Here is a 23326-nt window from a genome sequence, read left to right on the forward strand (position 1 = left end):
CTGCAAATGTTTCATGACCCAACTAGGGAACATCATCAGTGCTGGAAGAGAGTGAGATTTACGAGGAGGAGGAGGAGGAGGAGGAGGAGGAGGAGGAGGAGGACTGTGAGGTCCTTGGGTCTCTGAATTTGGTTTTCCTGCAAATGTTTCATGACCCAACTGGGGAACATCATCAGTGCTGGAAGAGAGTGAGATTTAGGGAGGAGGAGGAGGAGGAGGAGGAGGAGGAGGAGGAGGGAGACTGTGAGGTCCTTGGGTCTCTGAATTTGGTTTTCCTGCAAATGTTTCATGACCCAACTAGGGAACATCATCAGTGCTGGAAGAGAGTGAGATTTACGAGGAGGAAGAGGAAGAGGAGGAGGAGGAGGAGGAGGAGGAGGAGGAGGAGGAGGAGGAGGAGGAGGACTTTGGGTGGTCTCTGAGCTTGCTTGGTGATTTTTTGCAGATGTTTCATGACCCAATTCCGCCACGTCTTCTGTGCTAGAAAAAGACTTTTTTTAAACCTTGGAAGGTGAGGCTGCAAATGTCCTTTAACTTGGTTGGTGATCCTGACATTTCCAGGCTGGGCTGGAGTTTCTTTTCCTCACCCCTTTAAATCTCAGCTGTCAGAAAGTTTCCTCTAACAGCTGCCAAAACTGAAAGGGGTTTTAATCTCTAGAACAACCTTCTCAGTTTGCAAAAGTTTATGTAGGTTAGAACTTGAGATGGGACGGCCTGGGAAAAAAAAAACCACTGGGAAAATTGGGGGAAAAACAGTCCCATCCCCCATTTTTTCCCCCCAAAAGCTGTTTGGGGAGGAAGAAAAAAAGGGGAAAAAAACCCTGGTTTAATTCCCAATTTTTCTGGGTTTTCCAGGACACCCTATCTCTAAATTAGCAGACAAAGATTCCTTCTTGGGTATTATGGTTACTGCCCATTACGATCATTAAGCCATCCAAAAGTGTCAACCACCCTGATTATAGAAGTTTCCTTTTTTAAATAAAATTTTTATTTCAGTTTTCCACATTTTAAAAACATCTCTTTTTAGTGAACAGCGTGATTCCAGGTTTTCACATTTCCATACAAACATGGAAATCACACTCATGACACGCTCATCTTTCACATTCAGTTTCATATCTTACCAATACTTTACATACTTTCTGTTATTATATTTTTCCCCCCAAATACTTTCCTCCAGCTTAAATCTTAAACAACTCTCATACCTTCATATTCATTATACTTTTTATCTGTCCGGTTTGCAATTTCATCGCATATTCTTATTTCATCCTTTCACAAATTCTAATTCGATTCAAACATTTCAAAAAAGATTACTAATTTGAGTGTGCCACCCCTATAGTTTATATAGTCTTTAATTACCTCCTCTTTAAATCCCAATATTCAGTTAACTTTTAATTATTGCCTAAAAATTAATAATAATAATCTCCTAACAACTACATAACATATATAGGTTTTAGGTCTGAGAATCTTTTTCATGGAGGTTGTTAAATGACCATTGGGGTATTTAAGCAAATGTCACGGTCCTTAAGTGAACCAGTTTCCCCCCGGTGGGGGGGGGGGAGGAAACTTGCCGAAAAATGAGATCGTCCTTGACTTACAATCTTTCGTTTAGTGACTGTTCAAAGTTTACGACAGCGCTGAAAAAAAAAGTGACTTAGGACCGTTTTTCACACTTACGACTGTTGGGGCCTTCCCCGCGGCCACGGGATCAAAATTTGGACGTTTGGCAAGCGACTCATATTTATGACGGTGGCGATGCCTCAGGGTTATTAGGCCCTTTCGCGGCCTTCCGACAAGCGAAGTCGAGGAGGAAGACGGGTTCACTTAGCAACCGTGTGACCCGCCGAACAACTGCACCGGTTCACTTAACAGCGATGTCAAGAAAAGGCCGTAAAATGTGGGCGAACGGACCCCCCCCCGCAACCGTCATAAATATGAATCGGTGGACAAGCATCTGAACTTTGAACGGGTGATGACAGAAATGGTCTGTGTGGGAAAGTGGCCGTAAGTCACTTTGTTGTCACTTCGAACGGTCACGTCGTAAGTCGAGGACAACCTGCGTACGAAGCAATTGCTGATCCCTGATTTCCGTCTGACGGATAAAACACTTACAGGGCGTCCCTCTCGTTGCCTCCTCAAACGTGACGCGTGTGTAGGGCTTGCTGTAATCCACTTCCAGCTGATCAGAAAACGGCGCCGGCTCTCGCAGGCCCTGGGTTGAAAGGATGAAAGCCGAGAAAAAATCAGGGAAAAAAAAAATACATCTTTACGAACTTGATCCCCGTGCTACAAAACTATGTGGCGGGGCTTAGTTTATGGGGAGGAAAATAAGGGGGTGGGGAGGAAATTCTGCCTCTGCCTACCAGCATCCATCGGTATTCATCTGGCTAGCGTCCTGTCAGGGTGTGAGAGAGCGGAGGGCTGTTTGGAAACTGAAACAGTATTTGCTGTGTGAGCAAGGAGCCTGGGCGCGGCTTAGCTCAACTGTTCTGTACTAAAGGTGCTGTGAAACTGAAGTGAAACTGAACCTCCTCTCTCTGCTTGTGTTTTGCATTTGGAAGAGATTTCTTTTCAGGTGGGGAGAGGGGAGTAGAACTCCTCAGCATCAGAGCGTGATAATAATAATAATAATAATAATAATAATAATATAGGAAATACTAATGCTCTGATGGTCGTTTGGAAAAATCCTTTCTTAGTGAGCCCCTAGACGCCAAGAGGAACCTACGGGCCCAATTTCAAGTTTGCAGGCTTGACCGTTCTGGAGATTTTGGGATGATGCGTGAGGGCTATTTTGCTTTTATAAAGAGAGAGATTTGATATTCCTAAAGGTTAGGAAAAGAGGATTCGGTGCAGGGATTACGGAAGGATTGTAGCCTATGTTAGTGTGAAGAACAGCCCTGCAGAAATTCATCCTGTAGCTGTGTTTTTTCTAGCTTTGCAGGTTTAAGACGGGTGGACTTCGACTCCCAGAATGCCCCAGCCAGCCAATTCCTGTTTCTTTTTTTTCTCTTAACCCCCTAAAGTGGAGAGAGAGATTGCAGAGGAAGGGATTACAAGAGAGTAAACTATGCTGACTGGGGAGAATCCTGGGAGTTGAAGTCCACACGTCTTTCCACTTGGCAGGCTTTAGAAATTTTGCATTGTTATATATCCTTTCCACTTTAAACCAATTCAAGGTTAGAAAGATTGAGATGTTGAGATGTTGAAATTCTCAGAAGATGTAACTTGCAACCTTTTGTGATGAGTTCGAGATGTTAAAAATACTACTGATTGCAAGGTTTAAAAATAGTGGTTGCTCAGCGGAAGTTTCTCCCCTTAGCTTGGGTAAGGTGTTGGTTGGAGAAAGATACATCTGGAAGGAATATGCATTTAATATGTGATTAAAGCCGGCCAAAGTCATTGTGAAATGAGATGGGTGGGGAATATAAATAAATATATGACGTTTAAAAATTAAAAATAACAAATATAACATTCAAATGCAAATTAAAAAAATATAATAAGAATTAAAAATTAAAATTAAAAAGGGAGCGAAATGAAATAATAATAATAAGAAATAAAAATAAATAAAAGGAAACAAAATAAAAACAAAATTAGAAATAGAATAAAAATAAATAAGCAAAATAAAAGGCAATTAAAATATAAAATTGAAATCGATCAAAATGAAACAAAAGGAGTAAAATAAAAATAAGTTAAAATAAAAATTAAATAAACAATAAATAAAATTTAAAAAGCACAGGGAAATCAAAATTAAAAAGGGGGTGAAATGAAATAATAATAATAATAAGAAATAAAAATAAATAAAAGGAAACAAAATAAAAACAAAATTAGAAATAGAATAAAAATAAATAAGTAAAATAAAAGTCAATTAAAATATAAAATTGAAATTAATAAAAATGAAACAAAAGGAGTAAAATAAAAATAAGTTAAAATTAAAATTAAATAAACAATAAATAAAATAAAATAAATTAAAATAAAGGCAAGTAAAATGAAAATTAAATAAAAAATAAAATAAAAATTGAGCAAAATAACTCAAAGACAACAAATGAACATTACATAAAAATAAAAATTAAGCAAAACAAAAAAATAAGCAAAATAAAAACCATGAATTAAAATGAAAATCAAATAAAGCAAAAAAAAAAAAAAAGCAAAATAAGAAAACTGGTAAAATGAAAACAGCGCATTAAAATGAAAATCCAATTAAAAATGAATAAAAAAAAAAAAATTAAGCGATAAAAATCAGTCAAATAAAAACCACAGATTACAATGAAGATTAAATAAATAAAAATAAAAATAAAGGAAGAGAACGTTTGTGTCAACCAAAGATGCCTGTAAGAAGATGGCTGAATCTGAGGTAAAAAAAACGAAGATTCCTGAATTTGAGGTAAAAACTACAATTAACAAATGTGGTTGTTGTTTTTTTTCCTCAGCAGAGCAAGAGGGACTGAGTTTCCCTCAGACGCTTCAAAGTGAGTGGACTTCAACTCCCAGAATTCCCCAGCCGCCTGGCTGAGGAATTCTGGGAGTTGAAACCCGCCCCCTTTCTAGGCTTTCTGGGAGTTGAAGTCCACTCGCCCTCCTTCTCTCTCTCTCTCGGGCCTTTTCAACTTACGAAACAGCTGCGGGGCAGTTTTAAGGGGATGCCGTCCGACTCCGCAGCCCCGTTGGGGCCCCCTCCTCCGTCTTTCCTCCTCTTCCGGGAGTTCAATCTGGCCGAGATCTGGGGATCCATCCCGTAAATCGCCTCTGGCAGCTCGGCTGGAAACCCCTGGACGATCCAAAGCAGGCGTTATTTGAAAGACCTCTCCAAGCTCGGAGAGCGGCGGACGGAAAAGGGGACAGCGGCCGCCCAGCTAGCCAGCTGGACGGCAAGGGAGCAGGAGGTTCACGCTGGCCAAGGGCCTCCTGGCACGTCGGTCGGGAGACGTGGGACGAGGAGGGGGAGGGAGGGAATCGGTGTGGCTGGGTGACGACGACAAATATGGCAACGACAAATATGGTTTTGTGTCTGCTCGAGTCGCAGGGAAACCAGCCGTCCAGGCGATACTGGACAGTAAATATTGAGGGGTTATTTTATTTTTTTTCCCCCCTCCCAACTCAGCAATCCTGCCGAAACTGCAGGCAGGACACCTCTGTATAGTTTAGCGCTGTAAAAACCTGGGGAAATATTTACAGCGGGGGTTCTTGAATTACAACGGTTTGTTGAGCGACTGTTGGAAGACGCAACAGCGGTGGAAAAAGGTGCCTTGTGACCATTTTATCCACGAATGACTGTTGGAGCATTCATACAGTTTCCCCCAAAATACAACCTACCCTGAAAGTAAGCCCTAGCTTGATTTTTTTTACACGTGCGCCCAATATAAGCCCTACCCCCCAAAATAAGCCCTAATTGAGACCCTGTCCACCCTCTGGCCATCCTCTCTCAGCAAGCCAAATTTCACCTTCCAGAGTAGAACATGATGGGCCAATCCATTTGCTTCCAGGTAATTCTAGCGGTATATGAGGGAATAGGGGTATTACCCTGTTTCCTGAAAATACAACCTACCCTGAAAGTAAATCCTAGCTTGGTTTTTACACATGCACCCAATGTAAGTCCTACCCCAAAATAAGCCGTAATTAAGATCCCCCCCACTCCAGAGTGGACGGGTAAAAATTAAGGTAGGGTAGGGATGGGGGTAGGTGGAGCTACCCTGCTACTTATCTTCGGACAGGTGTCGTCGGGCTTCGCACACCCCGACACCTGCCTTGCTGGTTCATTTCTTCGGCAGCCGGCAAGGCTTTTCTGAAGGCCTCTGGAGCTGAGAACAAAGCTCAGGATCGATCCAAAGCTTCGTTATTAGCTGCAGAGGCCTTCAGAGAAACCTGGCTGGTCACAGAAGAAGTAGATCCTGAAGGCCTCGGACAGCGAAAAGGAGGCCGGGGGTAACGCCGGCAAGTGAGGTTGGTCAGTAGATGACATCCCCCAAAAATAAGACCTGGTGCCTTTTTTTTGTGGCAAAAAAAACACCTTTGGGACAATCATGACCTGGATGACTGACAATCTCTACAGACTTTTAGCTTATACAATTTGGGACCCTTCGAACGGTGTGGGAGCAGGAATGGGGTTCCAGAGAGGAAAAAACTACAGAATACAAGACCCATTTGCACTACTCAGGTGACTCTGAGGACACAAATAAGCCTCCGAGTGGCCTCAACGACCCTCTAAAACAATGCAAATGACCAACTGTCTTCAAGGAGGATCAATCCTTCCCTTCCCCACCATCCTGAAAAAAACAAAGAAAGTCCAGTTGCCTCTTTAAAATAAAAAAGCACATTTGGGTCATCCCTTGAGACTTTCAAGAGGAGAGACTGGACTGCCATCTGTCAGAAATGGTGTAGGGTCTCCCGCTTGGGCGGGGGTTGGACTAGATGACCTCTAAGGTCCCTTCCAACTCTGATTCTCTGGATGATGGAGAATCTCCATAAGAGATGGAATTCTTGTCCGGCAGCGAGATGGAAAAGGCGCATTGGCTACGGCGAATTGTCCTAGACCCGATAGGACCAGGCCTTGAGGACTTTCCGTTTCCACCCCAGAAAATCAGGTTGGAGCTTCCTGGACTATGAGCCAACTTTGTAAAAGCTTTGTTTTTTTTTAAAGTGATACACACCCTTCATAACACACGTACACCCAGTGGGATGAGGGATTTTTCCTGCAGACATTTTTGGGGGGATATTCCCAGGGTCTCTGGTCCACGGGATTTAAAATGATGAGTTTGGTGGTCCCTGAGGTCCAAATGTTTGGCGACCCCTGGCATAAAGGATCACACACACAAAAAAAAGTCCAGTTTCAGATGTTTTTTTCCACATTTTATGCCTGTGCTATGATGATGCCCTGAGCTTTCGAGGACACAGCGCTCCTGAATTCTGGAATCAATCAATCAATCAATCAGAATAGAGCTGGAATCAGAGTTGAGGCTCCAAGTCACCCCATTTTTGGGTGTGTGTGGGAAGTTTAGGATTTGCGCCCAGTCGGAGCTCACGTGTGTCAACCTACTTATTTCACAAGCTCTGCAATCGCACAACTCCCCTCGTTAAGCCCCAGATCATACGTTCTCACCTGCCCACAAACACCGCCCTGAAATGACTACTGCCACACTTACGCAAGCTGCTACTTCGACTATCTACGCCACCAACGCTCAGCTTTCACAACGTCCATGGCTGCACTAACACAATGAAGCGTGCAATGTTTAAAGAGCATTTTGGGATATTGTGCCAGCAGCTGGGGGGTGGGTGGGAACAACAACCCTGATGGGACCAAGATGAAAGATAATGCGATGCCCCAAGGTAGGATACAAAAGCAACAAAGTCACAAAAACAGGTGAGGCCCCTTTAATTCCTTCAACTTGGCCTCCAAGGTCCGATTATCATTGACTGGAGACAAAAAACTCCCCCACAAACAGTTGTGAAAAGGAAGAAATGCCATTCAAACTCAAAATACATAAAAATTATGTATTTTGTATTTTATTGATGAGTTGTAAGGGACCTTGTAGGTCATCTAGTCCAACCCTCTGCCCAAGTAGGAGACCCCACACCATTTCTGACCAATGGCAGTCCAATCTCTTCTTGAAAGTCTCAAGTGATGACCATGACCTGGAGGACTGAATATAGACTATTGACTTAACCACCATGATACTAACTTAACAGCTGCAGCGATTTCCTCCGGAAAGAAAAGCCGGTAAAAAGGGGCGAACTCACCGAACAAATGTCTCAGTCAGCAGCAGAAACATTAGGCTCTCTTGTAGTCATTAAGTGGGACTCCCTGTAATCCCGCGAACGGGATAAGGAACTGAGAAAGCCGCTAGAAACACAATGCATGACTGAGCAGAATACACAATTAAAAAGAAAAAAGAAAACCCAACCCACACTGTATAAAAGCCAACAGAACAAAGCACAGCCACATCCTTGATTTATGCAGCCTGGGCCAGAGTTGACTCCCGAGGCCAACCGCAGCATTCCTGTCTTTTGCACAACGCCCTTGGGCAAAGTGTGACACGCACCCCTGACGCAACTGGCTGTGTTAGAATGCCAAGGATTTGCACAGCCGCCTCTCCAGCCCACCTGTTGCTTACACCATCTGTTTATTTAATGAATTGGGGATGCTTGTCAGGCACTGGCTCACACACAGGCAGTCCTCGACTTGCGTTTCGTGGTTGTTCAAAGTTACAACGGCACCGGGGCGGGGAAAAAGGGACTTAGGGCCGCTTTTTTTCTCAGACTTAACGGGCGTTTGCAGCGTTCCCCACACGGTTGCGTGATCAAAATTCCGATGCTTGGCAATCTGGCTTTCCCCGTGGGCTTGGCTGGGCAGGAGGTCACAAAAGAGGATCATGTGAACCCCCTCCTGCCGTAATATGAACCAGTTGTCAAGTGTCTAAATTTGGATCATAGGATCACAAGGGTGCTGCAACGGTCGTTAAGTGTGAGAAACAGTCCCTTTGTTCAGTGATGTTGTAACATTGAGCAGTCACTAAATGAACTGTTGTCGGTTGAGGACTAGCTATATGCCATATGATGGATGGATGGGTGGATGATAGATAGATAGATACAGACAGACAGACAGAGGATATAGAGAAGAGAGAGGGATGGGGAGAGAGGGAGATAGATAAGTAGGTAGGTAGGAAGACTGAGAGAGGATAGATAGATATATAGATAGATGAGAGAAGAGACGGGTGGAGAGAGAGGGAGATATAGATAAAGGATACATAGAGGATACATAGAGGAGAGAGAGAGATGGAGAGAAAAGGAGATAGATAGAGGAGATGGATGGAGAGAAATAGACAGACAGACAGATGAGAGATGGATGGAGAGAGAGATAAAGGAGAGATGGAGAAATAGATGATAGATAAGATAGACAGATGAGAGAGAGGGAGATAGATGGATGAGAGAGGGATGGAGAGAGGGAGATAGATAGAGGATAGATAGATGAGAGAGAGAGAGAGAGAGATGAGAGAGAGAGAGAGAGAGAGAGAGGGATGGAGAGAGGTAGATAGAGGATAGATAAGATAAATAGATGAGAGAGAGAGAGAGAGAGAGAGAGAGAGAGAGAGAGAGAGAGAGAGAGAGAGAGAGGAAGGATGGAAGGATAGAGGATAGATGAGAGGGAGGGGAGAGAAAGATAGTCCTTGACTTACAGCAACCTATTGATCATTCAGTTACGACACTGACAAAAACTGAGCAATGACCCATTTTCACTCTTACGACCGTTTCAGCAACCTTGTGGCCACATGATCAAAATTCAGACGCTTGACCCCTGGCTCCTATTTATGACGGTTGCCTATCCCAGGGGTCTCACACAATCCCCCTTTCATGGCCTTCCGACAAGCAAAGTCAACCAGGGCTGTAGCCGGATTCGCTTAACGACCGTGTGGGTGACTTCACAGATGCAGCCCAATTCGCTTCCCAACAACGGCCCAAGAGTTCCCTTTGTTTCTCTTAGCCACAAGGAATGTTGGGCTCAGTGTGGGTTGTAAGTCGAGGACGACCTGGGTGCCCTTCTCAGCTGGCTCCCAGCGGCCGGGGAGAAGGGAGTGGAAAAACAGAATTCAAAACAGCAGCTAAAAATGATAAATAACCCAAAAGAACATCCCACCCACCTACCTACCCCATATTTCCTCTCCTCCAGCTGTCTATCTTTGAAACCCCAGGGGTCTCTGGCTGGGGAATTCTGGGAGTTGAAGTCCTCCAAGGCTTAAAGTTGCCAGGGCTGGAGACCCCTGCCCTGGAGGGCTTGCACTTGTCCTCCCCACCCCATCCCACTTTGGACCCCTCCCCAGCTCCGATGCAACACCCCCCCCCATGGGGGAATTCTGGGAGATGAAGTCCCCCAAGGCTTAAAGTTGCCAAGATTGGAGACCGCCCCCAAGAGCTTGCACTTGTCCTCCCCTCCCACTTTGGACCCCTCCCCAGCTCCGATGCAACATCCTAGGGGGGAATTGTGGGAGTTGAAGTCCTCCAAAGCTTAAAGTTGCCACGGCTGGAGACCCCCCGAGGGCTTGCACTTGTTCTCCCCACCCTCCCACTCTGGACCCCTCCCCAGCTCCGATGCAACACCCCCATGGGGGAATTCTGGGAGATGAAGTCCTCCAAGGCTTAAAGTTGCCAAGATTGGAGACCCCTGCCCTGGAGGGCTTGCACTTGTCCTCCCCACCCCATCCCACTTTGGACCCCTCCCCAGCTCCGATGCAACATCCCTAGGGGGAATTCTGGGAGTTGAAGTCCTCCAAGGCTTAAAGTTGCCACGGCTGGAGACCCGCCCCCAAGGGCTTGCACTTGTCCTCCCCTCCCACTTTGGACCCCTCCCCAGTTCCGATGCACCAACCCCCTATGGGGGAATTCTGGGAGTTGAAGTCCTCCAAGGCTTGAAGTTGCCACGGCTGGAGACCCCTGCCCTGGAGGGCTTGCACTTGTCCTCCCCACCCCTCCCACTTTGGACCCCTCCCCAGCTCCGATGCAACACCCCAAGGGAGGAATTCTGGGAGTTGAAGTCCTCCAAGTTGCCAAGGCTAGAGATCCCTGCAACCCATAAGGCTGCACTTGTCCTCCCACTTTGGACCCCTCCCAAATTCAGATGCAACCTCCTGGGGGCCACAACCCCCTTCCCCTTGCCCAGCCCCCCCATGATCTTGGCTTGACCCTTCCCCCTCTCTTCGCCCCCTCCTCCGCCCCCCGCTTCCTGCTGCCGCCCCAAAACAGAGCAGGCCCCTCACAACCAGGTCTGATTCTCCTCCTATTGCCCCCCACCCCGGGGCGGCGACCCCTCCCCACCTGTCCTGCGCGACTTCCCTCCTCGGCTGCTCACGCCCGACTCTTTTGCCAACAGGGCTGGGCTGAACCGGAAGTGCTTCCGGACGGACCCAACCGGAAGGGACCGCCGCTGGCGCCGATCCCGGGCGGAAACGGCGTCCTCCCGCTCGAAAGTTCCGCTGGAAACTGGTTTTAGTTTTGCCTTCCCTATTAGAAGGTATTCTAATTGTGGGGGGCTTCCAAGTTCCCCCCACCATCATCCCCAGCCAGCCGTGGGGCTCTGCAAACCGCAAGTCGCCTCCCACTCATGGAAGAACCTTCCCCAATCTGGTTTCCTCCATTGTCTATTGCAGGGGTCTTCCAACTTGACAGCTTGAAGACTGGTGGACTTCAACTCCCAGAATTCCTCCTCCAGTCATGTTAGCTCAGGAATTCTGGGAGTTGAAGTCCACAAGTCTTAAACTTGCCAAGTTTGAAAGACCCTTGGTCTATTGCAATGGCATCGGGAAGGCACCAGGTTGCGGTTGGGTGGAAACTCAATTTGCAACTAACTGTGGTTAAGGAAATCGTGGTTCTGGGCAGCATCTGAAGGCTTCCCTTTCTGCATTTTATTTGCTACAATAAGAATTATAGTCAATCTCCCTGGCAACCATGGTTGAGCAGGGATTCGACTAGAAGACCTCCAAGATTCCTTCCAACTGTTATTCTGGTTGTAGATAAATAATATAATTATTTAGAATAAGGTTTTTCCTAGAATGACATGACTTTGTTCATTCCAAAATGTCGCTCTTCTTATTCCCTAATGGAAAAAGCTCATTTTAAAATCAACAACATTTTCCACCTCCAGTTTTTGCAGATAAGATAAATAAGCACCTCTGCAGTTCAGGTTGGAAATTTTAAACTAAAGCATTCCAAACAGCCTGTGATCAACCTAAGTCCCTTTGAAACAATTGGGGCTTTAAAAAATATTTTTGAAATCAACAGTAAATTTATTTATTTGAAAGATTTTTATGCTGCATTTTACCACTTCCACAATAACCCTTCAAGCAATAATATATACATTTATCAATTATGCTTCTTTAAAAAACAGCATGAAGATTGTTTTGTATCATTTTGGCATCCCGATTTAAAAGATGGATTTCTTGAAGATTTTCACAGCTACTGCTGACAAAGAGTCCTGCTAACCTCTCCTTCGACATTTATTTTTGGGACAAGTGGAATGTTAGCAGTCACTACAATCAAAACCAAGTCATTATATAAGTGGAGAGAAAATGTATACTTGATTTCTTAAAAACTTTATCCAGATATTCACTAAGCCTTTTTATGCATCTATATGCAAAAAGCACATTTACTGAAAAGTATTGGCAATCGAAGCATCCTTTTTGTGAGAGCCAGATATGCAGGATCTAATGGTAAATGCAGTAAAAATAACCATCACATTCCAGGGTAGTTCAGTGATCTGTAGACAAAGAGCTTTTTCAGATCCTGCAATCAGATCCTTTTTTACCGGACAGTGTGCCAGAAACCAAATCTCAGATTGTTTGCATGCAAAAAATATGTTTTGGATCGATGCATCTTTTCCAAAATGCATCACACCAAAGTCCTCCAGTAAATATCATCACTAATAACTTCAAAGAGATACGAATGTAATTGAAGTGTGCTTTGGAACAGAATCCATGTTCAAGCTACAGTATTTACCTGCCATGCATTGATGGATGTGGGGAAAGGGATACAGAAGGAACCTTTTAATTACTTGCATAAGCCCCAATCTTTCCTTTAAAAAAAAAAAGTATTATTGCATACTTGTGCAAAATTCAGGCAAGGAGTTTGAGGTGCAGTAGTCCTCAAGGTACAACCACAATTGAGCTCCAAATTTCCTTTGCCATTCAGGACAGTTGTTAAGTGAGTTGTACTCCATTTTATGACCTTTCTTGCCACAGTTGTTAAGTGAATTGTTCGTAACATGGTTGTTAAATTGAATCTGGCTTCCCCATTGACTTTGCTTGTCGGAAGATCGCAAAAACATAACCTGTGGACACTACCACTGGCATAAAGACATGCTAGTTGCCAAGCACCTGAATTTTGATTCGTGACCGTTCTGAAATGGTCATAAGTGTGGAAAACGGTCATCAGTCATTTTTCAGTGCCGTTGTCACTTTGAACGGTTGTAAGTCGAGGATAACCTGTAGTTACACCATGGGAACAGAAAAGGAGCAATTTTCAGAGCTCAAAAGTGCTTTTATTTTTATTTTTTTGCAAGAGGCACTAAACTGGACTTTCTGGATTTCTTTTTTTTAAAAAATGTTTTGCTTCTCCTCCAAGAAGCTTCTTCAACTCTGACCGGATGGTGGGAAATGGAAGGATTTATACTCCTTGCAGACAAGATTCAGCAGTCCATCTGCATTTAAAAGAAAAAAGGCCGTTCTTTTGAGGGCAGCAAAGTCCCACATTTTGGACAGAGAGGACCGCTGGTTTGAAAGAAGGGGTCCAAGAGGCCATCTATCTCCAAATTGAATAGTCTTTTCTCAACAGACGGGAAAGGGATACGACATCACCCGTCTCCTGTCCACAACACGGTCCTTTCAGCAGTTCCAAGAAGGCTCTACACCCATTTGCACCACTCAGGTGACCCTGAGGACACAGACAAACCTCCAAGTGGCCTCAACGACCCTCTAAAAGAATGTAAATGACCAGCTGTCCGCAAGGAAGATAAATCCTTCCATTCCCCACCATCCATCCAGTCAGAACTGAAGAAGCTTCTCGGATGGGAAGCGAAACGTCTTCAAAAGGAAAACTAGAAGGTTCAGTTGCCTCTTGGGCATAAAAAATAAAAGCACTTTTGGGACAACTATGACTTGGAGGATGGAGAATCTCCATAGTGTCTCCGAGCTCAGCTTTTGAGCCGGAATTCAAAGCCTGTTTGGGGGCTCAAAATGAAAAACAAACAAACAAGAAATACATGACACCCTGCAGACGAGATTTAAGCCAAGGCCGTAAACTAAAAATAAAATAAAATAAAATAAAATAAAGGAGCGACAGCTCAAAACTCACCCAGTCCACTTTTCGGCTCTCCCAGTCCTCCTTCTCTTCTTCCACATCTGGATCTTTGGGGTCTTCCCCTGAGCTAGCAGAGGGGGAAGGGGCCCTGGGGTCCCGCCATTGGGACTCTAAGCCCCCTGATGCCGAGCTGGCGGGGCTGAGAGCCTGCAGGGAGCAGCGAGGACAGAGGTCCCCCTCTGCGGCCCCAGGAAAGGCCGCCTCGCAGAGAGCACACCGCTTGGATTTCTGCCTGTGTTTGAGGGGTCTGTCCGACATGATTGGCATGAGATGAAAGAGAGCAGAGGGAGCAAAAATAAATAAATAAAGGTGTTTCCCCCTCAATTTGTGGGACCTCCCTGAAGGCCTAGAGCTACTGATCTGTTAGGCAGGGGGTCTCTTTTAGGAACCGGGCACCCCAAGAAGGCCACCTGCGACCTGCAAGGAGGGTCTATCAATGCTCCCAAGACTGGAGTTTTGCTGGATCCTGAAACAAAAATCCAGGATTTTATGTTGCAACTTGGAAGGTCCTCATTGACCCCCTCTGGTGGAAGGGAGGCCTGTGGTAGAATAGACATAGAAATAATAGGAACAGAATAGAATAGAATAGAATAGAATAGAATAGAATAGAATAGAATAGAATAGAAAAATATTGCAATGAAGAATAGAGCAGAATACAATAGAATAGAATATAGAATAGAATAGATAGAATAGAATAGAATAGAATAGAATAGAATAGAATAGAATAGAATAGAATAGAAAAACGTTGCAATGAAGAATAGAACAGAATACAATGGAATATAGAATAGAATAGGAATAGAATAGAATAGAACAGAATAGAATAGAATAGAAAAATATTGCAATGAAGAATAGAACAGAATACAATAGAATACATAGAATATAGAAATAGAAAAATAGAATAGAATAGAATAGAATACATAGAATATAGAATAGAATAGAAAAATATTGCAATGAAGAATAGAGCAGAATACAATAGAATAGAATATAGAATAGAATAGAATAGAAAAACGTTGCAATGAAGAATAGAACAGAATACAATAGAATAGAATAGGAATAAAATAGAATAGAATATAGAATAGAACAGAACAGAATAGAAAAATATTGCAATGAAGAATAGAACAGAATACAATAGAATACTTAGAATATAGAATATAGAATATAGAATAGAATAGAATAGAATAGAATAGAATAGAATAGAATAGAATAGAACAGAATAGAATTCTTTATTGGCCAAGTGTGATTAGACACACAAGGAATTTGTCTTGGTGCAAATGGTCTCGGTGTACATATAAGAAAAGATACATTCATCAAGAATCATCAGCTACAACACTTAATAATAGTCACAGGGTACAATAAGGAATCAAATCATACTAGAATAACTTTATTGTCACTTTGAACGTACACTAATTGGCACACATTCAAATGAAATTTCGCTGCATGCAGCTCTCAAAGGGTTGTCACCTCTAATGTACACTACATAAGCATGACAAAATAAATAAATACAAAAATATGCATGTACCAACATATATTACAGGACACAGACAAACACCACGGTCTAGTTCGAATATATACAAGTACATTGCAAGAGAAACATCTTGCGAGTTTGCCAGACAGGTGGTATAAGGAACAAAGCTGTTTCAGAATCTGGTAGTCCTGCTAGAAATATTTTGAAACCTCGTCACAGAGGGGAACAACAGAAACAAAGTAGGAAGCGGGTGTACGGGGTCTCTAACAATGCTTTGAGCTCTAACTACATAGCGCTTGTAAGCAGAATCCTGAATAACGCGAAGTGAGCTTCCTATAATCTTCTCCGCTGTCCTCACCACTCTCTGTAGGGACTTTCTCTTATGTGAGGCACTGCTGCCACCAAACCAAACAGGGAAACGGTTTGTTAAGACGCTCTCCATTGTGCCTCTGTAAAAGTGGCCAGGACAGGAGAGAGATGTGTTCTCCTCATCTGACATAGGAAATGTAGACACTGGTTTGCATGCTTCACTAAGGATGATGTGTGGAGAGGCCTATTCAGTTTGTTAAATTGTCTGACAGTGAGAACAACTAACCAGTGGAACAGTTTGCCTTGAGACGTCAATAGATTAACCCGCCCTCTTCTCCCTTGTGGAGACCCATGTTGTAGTCATAGAATGTACAAAATAGAATCATGCTTATTGTAACCTATGACTATCATTAAGTGTTGTATCTGATGATTCTTGACTCTTGACGAATGTATCTTTTCTTTTGTGGACACTGAGAGCATTTGCACCAAGACAAATTCCTTGCATGTCCAATCACACTTGGCCAATAAAGAATTCTATTCTGTTCTATTCTATTCTACTCTACTCTATTCTTATTGTACCCTATGACTATTAAGTGTTGTACCTGATGATTCTTGACTGTGATGAATGTATCTTTTCTTTTATGGACACTGAGAGCCTTTGCACCAAGACAAATTCCTTGTTTGTCCAATCACACTTGGCCAATAAAGAATTCTATTCTATTCTATTCTATTCTTATTGTACCCTATGACTATTAAGTGTTGTACCTGATGATTCTTGACTCTTGATGAATGTATCTTTTATTTTATGGACACTGAGAGCATTTGCACCAAGACAAATTCCTTGTTTGTCCAATCACACTTGGCCAATAAAGAATTCTATTCTGCTCTATTCTATTCTACTCTACTCTACTCTACTCTACTCTACTCTACTCTACTCTACTCTACTCTATTCTAATCATAGGGTTGGAAGAGACATTAGAGGTCTTCTAATCTGATCTCCTGCTCAGGAAAACCAAACAGTGACTACTGTTTGCAAATCTACTAAGTTGCAAATCTCTCTGGTAGTCCTACTAAGTTGCAAATCTCTCTGGTAGTGGCATCTTCCATGTCACTGTGTTCCATTGCACGAAGGAGGAAGCTGTGAGTGACATTGTCCAATTACCTAGAACTAAAGAGTAATTTCCTAGTCAGTGAGAAAAAAATAATCAGTGGAACGACTTGCCTCTAGAAGTTGTGGGTTCTGCAACCCTGGAGATTTTCAAGAAGAGACGGGACAACCATGGAAAACCATTGAGCAGGGGGTTGGACTAGAAGACCTCTGAGGTCTCTTCCAGCTCTCTTCCGAATTGAAAACATTAGAATGCCCCGTTTGGCCCTCAAAATAATTCTGCCTAAGCACAAAAATTTGTCTTTGAACATTAGTAGGATCTCCAACGTAGGAAGATCACCTTCAAAAGGGTAGTGTGTGTGAATTCCTGCTCAAGTTTTAATTACATGAAGATAAGCAATTATCAGTTGTTGCTAATTGCCTGAGGAGGACAAGTGACTTGATTATGATAATTTGCAATGGAAACTATGAAGCGGACTGGAAAAATGTCTAAGCTGGGTTGCAGTATTTCCTTGTCAGATTAATGCAAATATTTTTAAAAAATGCTCAATACTAAAAAAAACCTCCACCCATCCACCCACACGGATTTTTAAAACGCTTTAGATGATTTGGAATCTGATAGCTAAGATAACAGGCCGTGTTGCCTTTTTCTCTGCCCACGGTGAAGGTTTATTCCATGATGAAGTCAGCTACGAATGCACTCTCCGAGGAGGAAGAATATTTTCTACAATAGATTGAAAATTTAAAAAAAAAAACGTTTTAAGCAAAATTTATGGAAGAGGGAACAACCCTGATTCCAATTATAATTTAGATGCCTGTGGCAAAACAGTGTGTTTCCACATTGATGGGCTTTGGCTTGGGGTCCTGTGTGAAAAAATATATATATTGAGACATGTGCGATGGATTTGCAAGGACAAGGGTAACTTTTATTAACAACTGTACTGGGCACAGGCTCCTCGGGGGCCTCTTCCTCATTGCTGCCAGCCTCCATAATCTCCGAAGGCTCCACTCCCTGAGGGTCCTGGCCCCATCCCTGCATCACACGCAGGCCCCTCATCTGAGTCCTCGCTCTCCTTCCGCACCTGCTGCCGGCGAACCCCAAGGAGTTAACTGGAAGCAAAACTGATTTTGTCATGGAATTATTTTCTTTTAGGGATAATGAAAAGAAATTACAATAGAAAGGTAAAGTATCTGGCGTTACATGTATTAACAGCAGCCAAGAATTTCCTTTGCGCAGTATTGGAAGAAAAGACACCACACCACCTGAAGGTTTAGTAATTAAAAAAAAAATTTATGAGTGCGCAGAAATGGATAAACTAACCATGGAATTAGAACATTATGCAATATGGGAAGACTGGTATCAGTGGATCGACGATAGAAACAAGAAAAGAAAATGTACATAATGTCTATAATAGATGTAGATGGCATAGAAAGAATACGTACAGATTGCATCGGAGAGGCGATGTGAACGTACACAAAATATCACAGCACTGTTTATTAAGTAATGGAGGTATGTAAAAAAGAAAAAAAACCCCACTAAAGTATTATTAAAAAATAAATATTAAGGGCTGCATTTGGTAGCTCGTGCAGATGTCACTAAGCGCAGGGAGCAATTCAAGAGGGAAATCGCTTATACAACCCACCGGAAGGTGAACAGTGGCGGTTCTCCATTTCCAAGGGAATTGTGCTGGAGTTCTGTTTATGTACACCACAGCATTAGCAGGAGCCTGGGCTAGTTTAAAAATGTCCTTTGGAAGCTATATTTCACACAGCGAACTATACATACACACACACACACACATATATATATATATACACACACACACATGAACGTGCAGGTGCAGAGGGAGGAAAGGAAAAGCAGCCTGCAATCCTGCTCCTTCAGGATCTTCAAGATAAACGCCGTCCTTCTTGGGGAGCTTGCAGCCGGCTTTAGTAGAAGAAGCAGCCGAAGGCAACGGCGACGCAGAAGAGGCTCTCCTGGGGGAGATCAAGGGAAGGGCTGTGAGTGAAGCTGCAACTGGACAGAACCAGCATGGGGTGTTGTTTTTTTTCTTAATAAGGAAAAGAAGCAGGTACCGTTAGAAGAGAGTAAAATAGTAAAATTGTTTTCAAGAAAAGATCACACCGCCTTAGCTGATTAGAAATATATATATATATTATATTCACTTGTTATGTATTGGTATACTGATTTCGCTTATAATGAAATGTCGTATTTTATATATTTTTCTTTTTGATCTTTAATAAAGTTTATTTTTAAAATAATTAAAAAAGAAGAGAACACTTGTAGCTGATGGGGTGAATTATGGGATCCTTGGGGACTCACTGAGCTGGGTGGTTTTCTTGCAGACATTTCATTACCCAACCAGGTAACATCATCAGTGCTAAAAGGGAGTGAGGTTTGTGGAGAAGAGGAGGAGGAGGAGAAGGAGGAGGAGAAAGAGGAAGAGGATTGTGTGGTCTTGGTGTTCTCTGAGCTGGGTGGTTTTCTTGCAGACATTTTAAGACCCAACTAGGTAACATCATCAGTGCTAAAAGGGAGTGAGGTTTGTGGAGAGGAGGAGGAGGAGGAGGAGGAGGAGGAGGAGGAGGAGGAGGAGGAGGAGGAGGAGGAGGAGGAGGATTGTGTGGTCTTGGTGTTCTCTGAGCTGGGTGGTTTTCTTGCAGACATTTCAAGACCCAACTAGGTAACATCATCAGTGCTAAAAGGGAGTGAGGTTTGTGGAGAGGAGGAGGAGGAGGAGGAGGAGGAGGAGGAGGAGGAGGAGGAGGAGGAGGAGGAGGAGGAGGAGGAGGATGATTGTGTGGTCCTGGTGTTCTCTGAGCTGGGTGGTTTTCTTGCAGACATTTCATTACCCAACTAGGTAACATCATCAGTGCTAAAAGGGAGTGAGGTTTGTGGAGAGGAGGAGGAGGAGGAGGAGGAGGAGGAGGAGGAGGAGGAGGATTGTGTGGTCCTGGTGTTCTCTGAGCTGGGTGGTTTTCTTGCAGACATTTCAAGACCCAACTAGGTAACATCATCAGTGCTAAAAGGGAGTGAGGTTTGAGGAAGAGGAGGAGGAGGAGGAGGAGGAGTGTGTGATCTTGGTGTTCTCTGAGCTGAGTTGTTTTCTTGCAGACATTTCATTACCCAACCAGGTAACATCATCAGTGCTAGAAGGAAGAGGGGTTTAGGAGGAAGAGGAAGACGATGGTGACAACCATGGGGTCTTTGGTACTTTGTGAGCTGGGTTGTTTACTTGCAGACATTTCATTACCAAACCAGGGGACGTCCTCAGTGCTAGAAGGGAGTGGGGCTTGCTCTCTGTTTATGTACAAGTGTTGGTGGGAGCGTTGTTTTCTTCTGATTTGTCTGAGTTGGAGAAGCCAGTGGCATATAAAGGAAGAGCAAACCTCCTTGCAAGAAAACCACCAAGCCCCCCCAAACCCCTGGCTTCTTTTAAAGATCTGCTGACAGGCACAACAAAAGAGACCCGCGTTTGTTCCAAAGCAATTCATGGCAACGCAGAGAGAGATACACACAAGTCGGATTGACACGCTCCCCTCTGGTGTGTTGCTGGCAGCCCACATTTTAAGAGCTACCTGGTGAGGAGCGTTGGTTCAAAAAATGAAAATGGAAAAAACTTACGTTGATGAAAACATCCTGAGCGTAGTTATCGGTATCAGCGTCCCAAAAACAACGGGCAGCCATGCTAAAAAGGAAATAAAAGAGGGAAACAGCTAGTAAAAAGAGAAAGTTCAGGCAGTCTTAAGACTGCTGATAAAAGTTATATATTTTTATTTTACATACAGATCAATGTGTGAACAATATGACACCTGGGTGCTTTACATTTTATTACAATTAATGTAATAATATATTTAGCTTTAATAAACTTATAAATTTCTAATATTCCTACCTAAATTTATTACTTCCAAATTTCTCATTGGTTTTCAATATTTCAGTATCTAATTTGCATACCAATCCTTATATTCAAATATCTTCCTTTTACGTCCAATAACGTGTTAATAATCAAGTTAGCTATCCCCCCCCGGCCAAATCTTATTTCATTCTAGCATTAATACATCTCCTTATATTCCATTATGGTCTTCTATTCATTTATATATTCAATATTTCATTATATTAGTTCTTTTATGCTAATCCTCACATTATTCAAATATACTTAATATCCCCCTCATTCAAATTCTAGTTTCCTTTCTTTTTCTTAACATGCCAAACTTATGATATTGATGTTCCACTGTGGTCGTTACGTGAGTCACCAGGGGTCGTTGAGTGCAACATCAAATTGACTAAGACTTGCAATTTCCTGCTGGCTTCCCCAGTGTCAGAGACCGGCAGTAAAGATTAAAAATGATGATCACATGACCACGGGGCGCTTTAATGGTTGCTAGTTTGAAGACCAGTCGTAACTGTATTTTTTCAGCAGTCATACCGGCGGGTGGGATTCAATCATCTTATTATTAAGGAAATGTATTCCATTATTTCCCCTCTCTCCAATTTCCATCCCAGTTCTAACTTTCAGTTATACCACTACAGTTCCCAAGAATAAGGCAGCCCTCGACTTAGGACAATTCACTTAGTGACCATTTGAAGTTGCAAAAGAGCTGAGAAAAGTGACCAATGACCCGTTTTCACGCCTACCGCCACAGTCACGAGATCAAAACTGAGCTGCGCGGTGACTGGATTGTATTGATGACGGGGTCACATGATCCGCTTTGGCGACCGACGGACGGGCAAACTCAATGGGGGAGCCAGATTCACTTAACAACCGGGTTACTCACTTAGCAGCTGTAGTGAATCACTTAACACCTGTGGCCGGAAAAGTCGTAAAACGGGGGGACATTAACTCAACAACTGCCTTGCTTAATGAGACCAATTTTGGGCTCAATTGTGATCGTGAGATGAGGACTAACTACTACCAGAGTTACCGATATTTGGCCTCCTGCACGAGGGAGGAATCTTCATAAGCTGTCTTTTAAATTTTAAATATTTTTTAAAAATCTATCTTAGATCAATATGTTAAGAAATGTTAGTCACCTAATATAAAAACTATGGAAATTTGAATGGATACATTCTAAAACAGTGGTCACCAACTGGGGGACCAGGAACCACTGGTGGTCCATGAGAAAATTTTGGTGGTCCGCAGAGAAATGTCCCCACCCCCCAAAGCAATTAATCCAGGCTATGTGGGAACACAAGGCTGCGTTGCCCACATGGACCGTGGGAACACAAGGCTTGCATCGCTTGCATTGTACACAACACGAGGTAGTGAGGGGAGGGGGGAAAGGATGGAGGAGGGGAACTTGCCCCACTCACCCCACGTGTCTGGCCTGGCCACCGGGCTGCTTCTTTCCGCTTCTTTCTTCTTCTGCTTTTGGCTGCACACAAGGAAAGCAGCCAAAGTCTTTCTTTCTCTCCCCTAAACTCCGCCAGAAGTGAGTCTTTGGGACCCTGCAAGGCCTCCTGCTCCAAGAGGCATGACAAGTCTCACAAAGACTCCTTTCTGGCGGAGTTTGGGGGAGAGAAAGGAAGACTTCTGCAGCTTCTGCTGCTTTCCTTGCATGGAGCCAAAAGTCTCTCTCTCTCTGTCCCTGAGAATGGAGCTGCGATTTATTTGGGATCCTGCGATCCCAAATGAAGAACGATCGATCGGTAGGAAAACGGGGTGGGGGATTTTCCTGCAGACTTTTGGGGGGATTTTCCCAGGGTCTCTGGTCCGCGGGATTTAAAATGATGAGCTTGGTGGTCCAAAAGGTTGGCGATCCCTGTTCTAAAATGAAAGGAGAAAATCTCTCAAGCTAATAGGAAAGCTACCCAGATCATTCTACAGAGAACCCAGGTAGTACTTGACTTGATGGCCACAATTCAGCCCAATATGTCTGCTAAATGAAACGTTTATTAAGTGAGCTTTGACCCATTTTACGACCTTTTTCGCTACAGTTGTTAAGTGAATCACTGCAGTTGTTAAGTTAGGAACATGGTTATTAGGTGAATTCTGGCTTCCCCGTTGACTTTGCTCGTCGGACAGTCGCCAGAGGGGATTCACATGACTCCGGTACACTGCAACAGTACATGCCAGTTTCCAAGCGCCTGGATTTTGATCACATCACCCTGGGGAATGCTGCAACATGTCAGGATTCTAGCACTTAACCCCAATTAAATCATGAGTCTTGAGCCAAACCTCCAAAACTTCAAAAAAGGATTTATTGGGAGTTAACATGTCCGGCACTGCCTGGGTGTAGCCGAATCTGAGGCACATCATTCCTTGTCACCCTTGACCCTGGTTTCCCCCCCAACCCCCTGGGTGTATCTTAATTCGTATTCTCCAATGGGACACCTCCAAAGCCCAGAGTCATCAATCAGGCTCTCCAGTAGCAGAAACTTCAGTCACCTAGTTACTATCTTTGAAAACATTTATGGAATGCACTTTCGGTTTGCAAGCTGCTGCACTGCTCCCCCCTCCCTTTCTGTTGGCAACTCTAAAAAGACCAGAGAAATATGTGGTGAGTTGACACAAGGGTCGTAAGTGTGAAAAGCGGTCATAAATCACTTGTCAGGGCCATTGCAATTTCAAACGGCCACTAAAAGAAAGGTTGGAAGCTGAGGACGGCTT

At 43.6% G+C, this 23326-nt stretch overlaps 1 protein-coding gene across 3 annotated transcripts in view; it reads right to left on the bottom strand.

Annotated features, from left to right (window-relative positions):
• LOC113450483 (phosphate cytidylyltransferase 1A, choline) overlaps positions 1-23326 on the bottom strand; it is a 39114-nt gene that overhangs the window by 12046 nt on the left and 3742 nt on the right. Inside the window, exons 4-6 of one of the 3 annotated variants that reach the window (XM_087933726.1) lie at positions 20344-20407; positions 4607-4762; positions 2110-2209 (exon numbers count right to left, since the gene is read on the bottom strand). In XM_087933726.1, coding sequence (XP_087789852.1) covers positions 2110-2209; positions 4607-4762; positions 20344-20407 — 320 coding nt within the window. Of the gene's footprint in view, positions 1-2109; positions 2210-4606; positions 4763-7728; positions 7754-10797; positions 10851-20343; positions 20408-23326 lie in introns of those variants that run through there. The other 2 variants (XM_026721677.2, XM_087933725.1) reach the window with 2 other exon arrangements.

Source organism: Pseudonaja textilis, chromosome 4 (assembly GCF_049901715.1).
Source record: "Pseudonaja textilis isolate UNSWEBS1 chromosome 4, rPseTex1.2, whole genome shotgun sequence".
Lineage (NCBI taxonomy): Eukaryota > Metazoa > Chordata > Lepidosauria > Squamata > Elapidae > Pseudonaja > Pseudonaja textilis.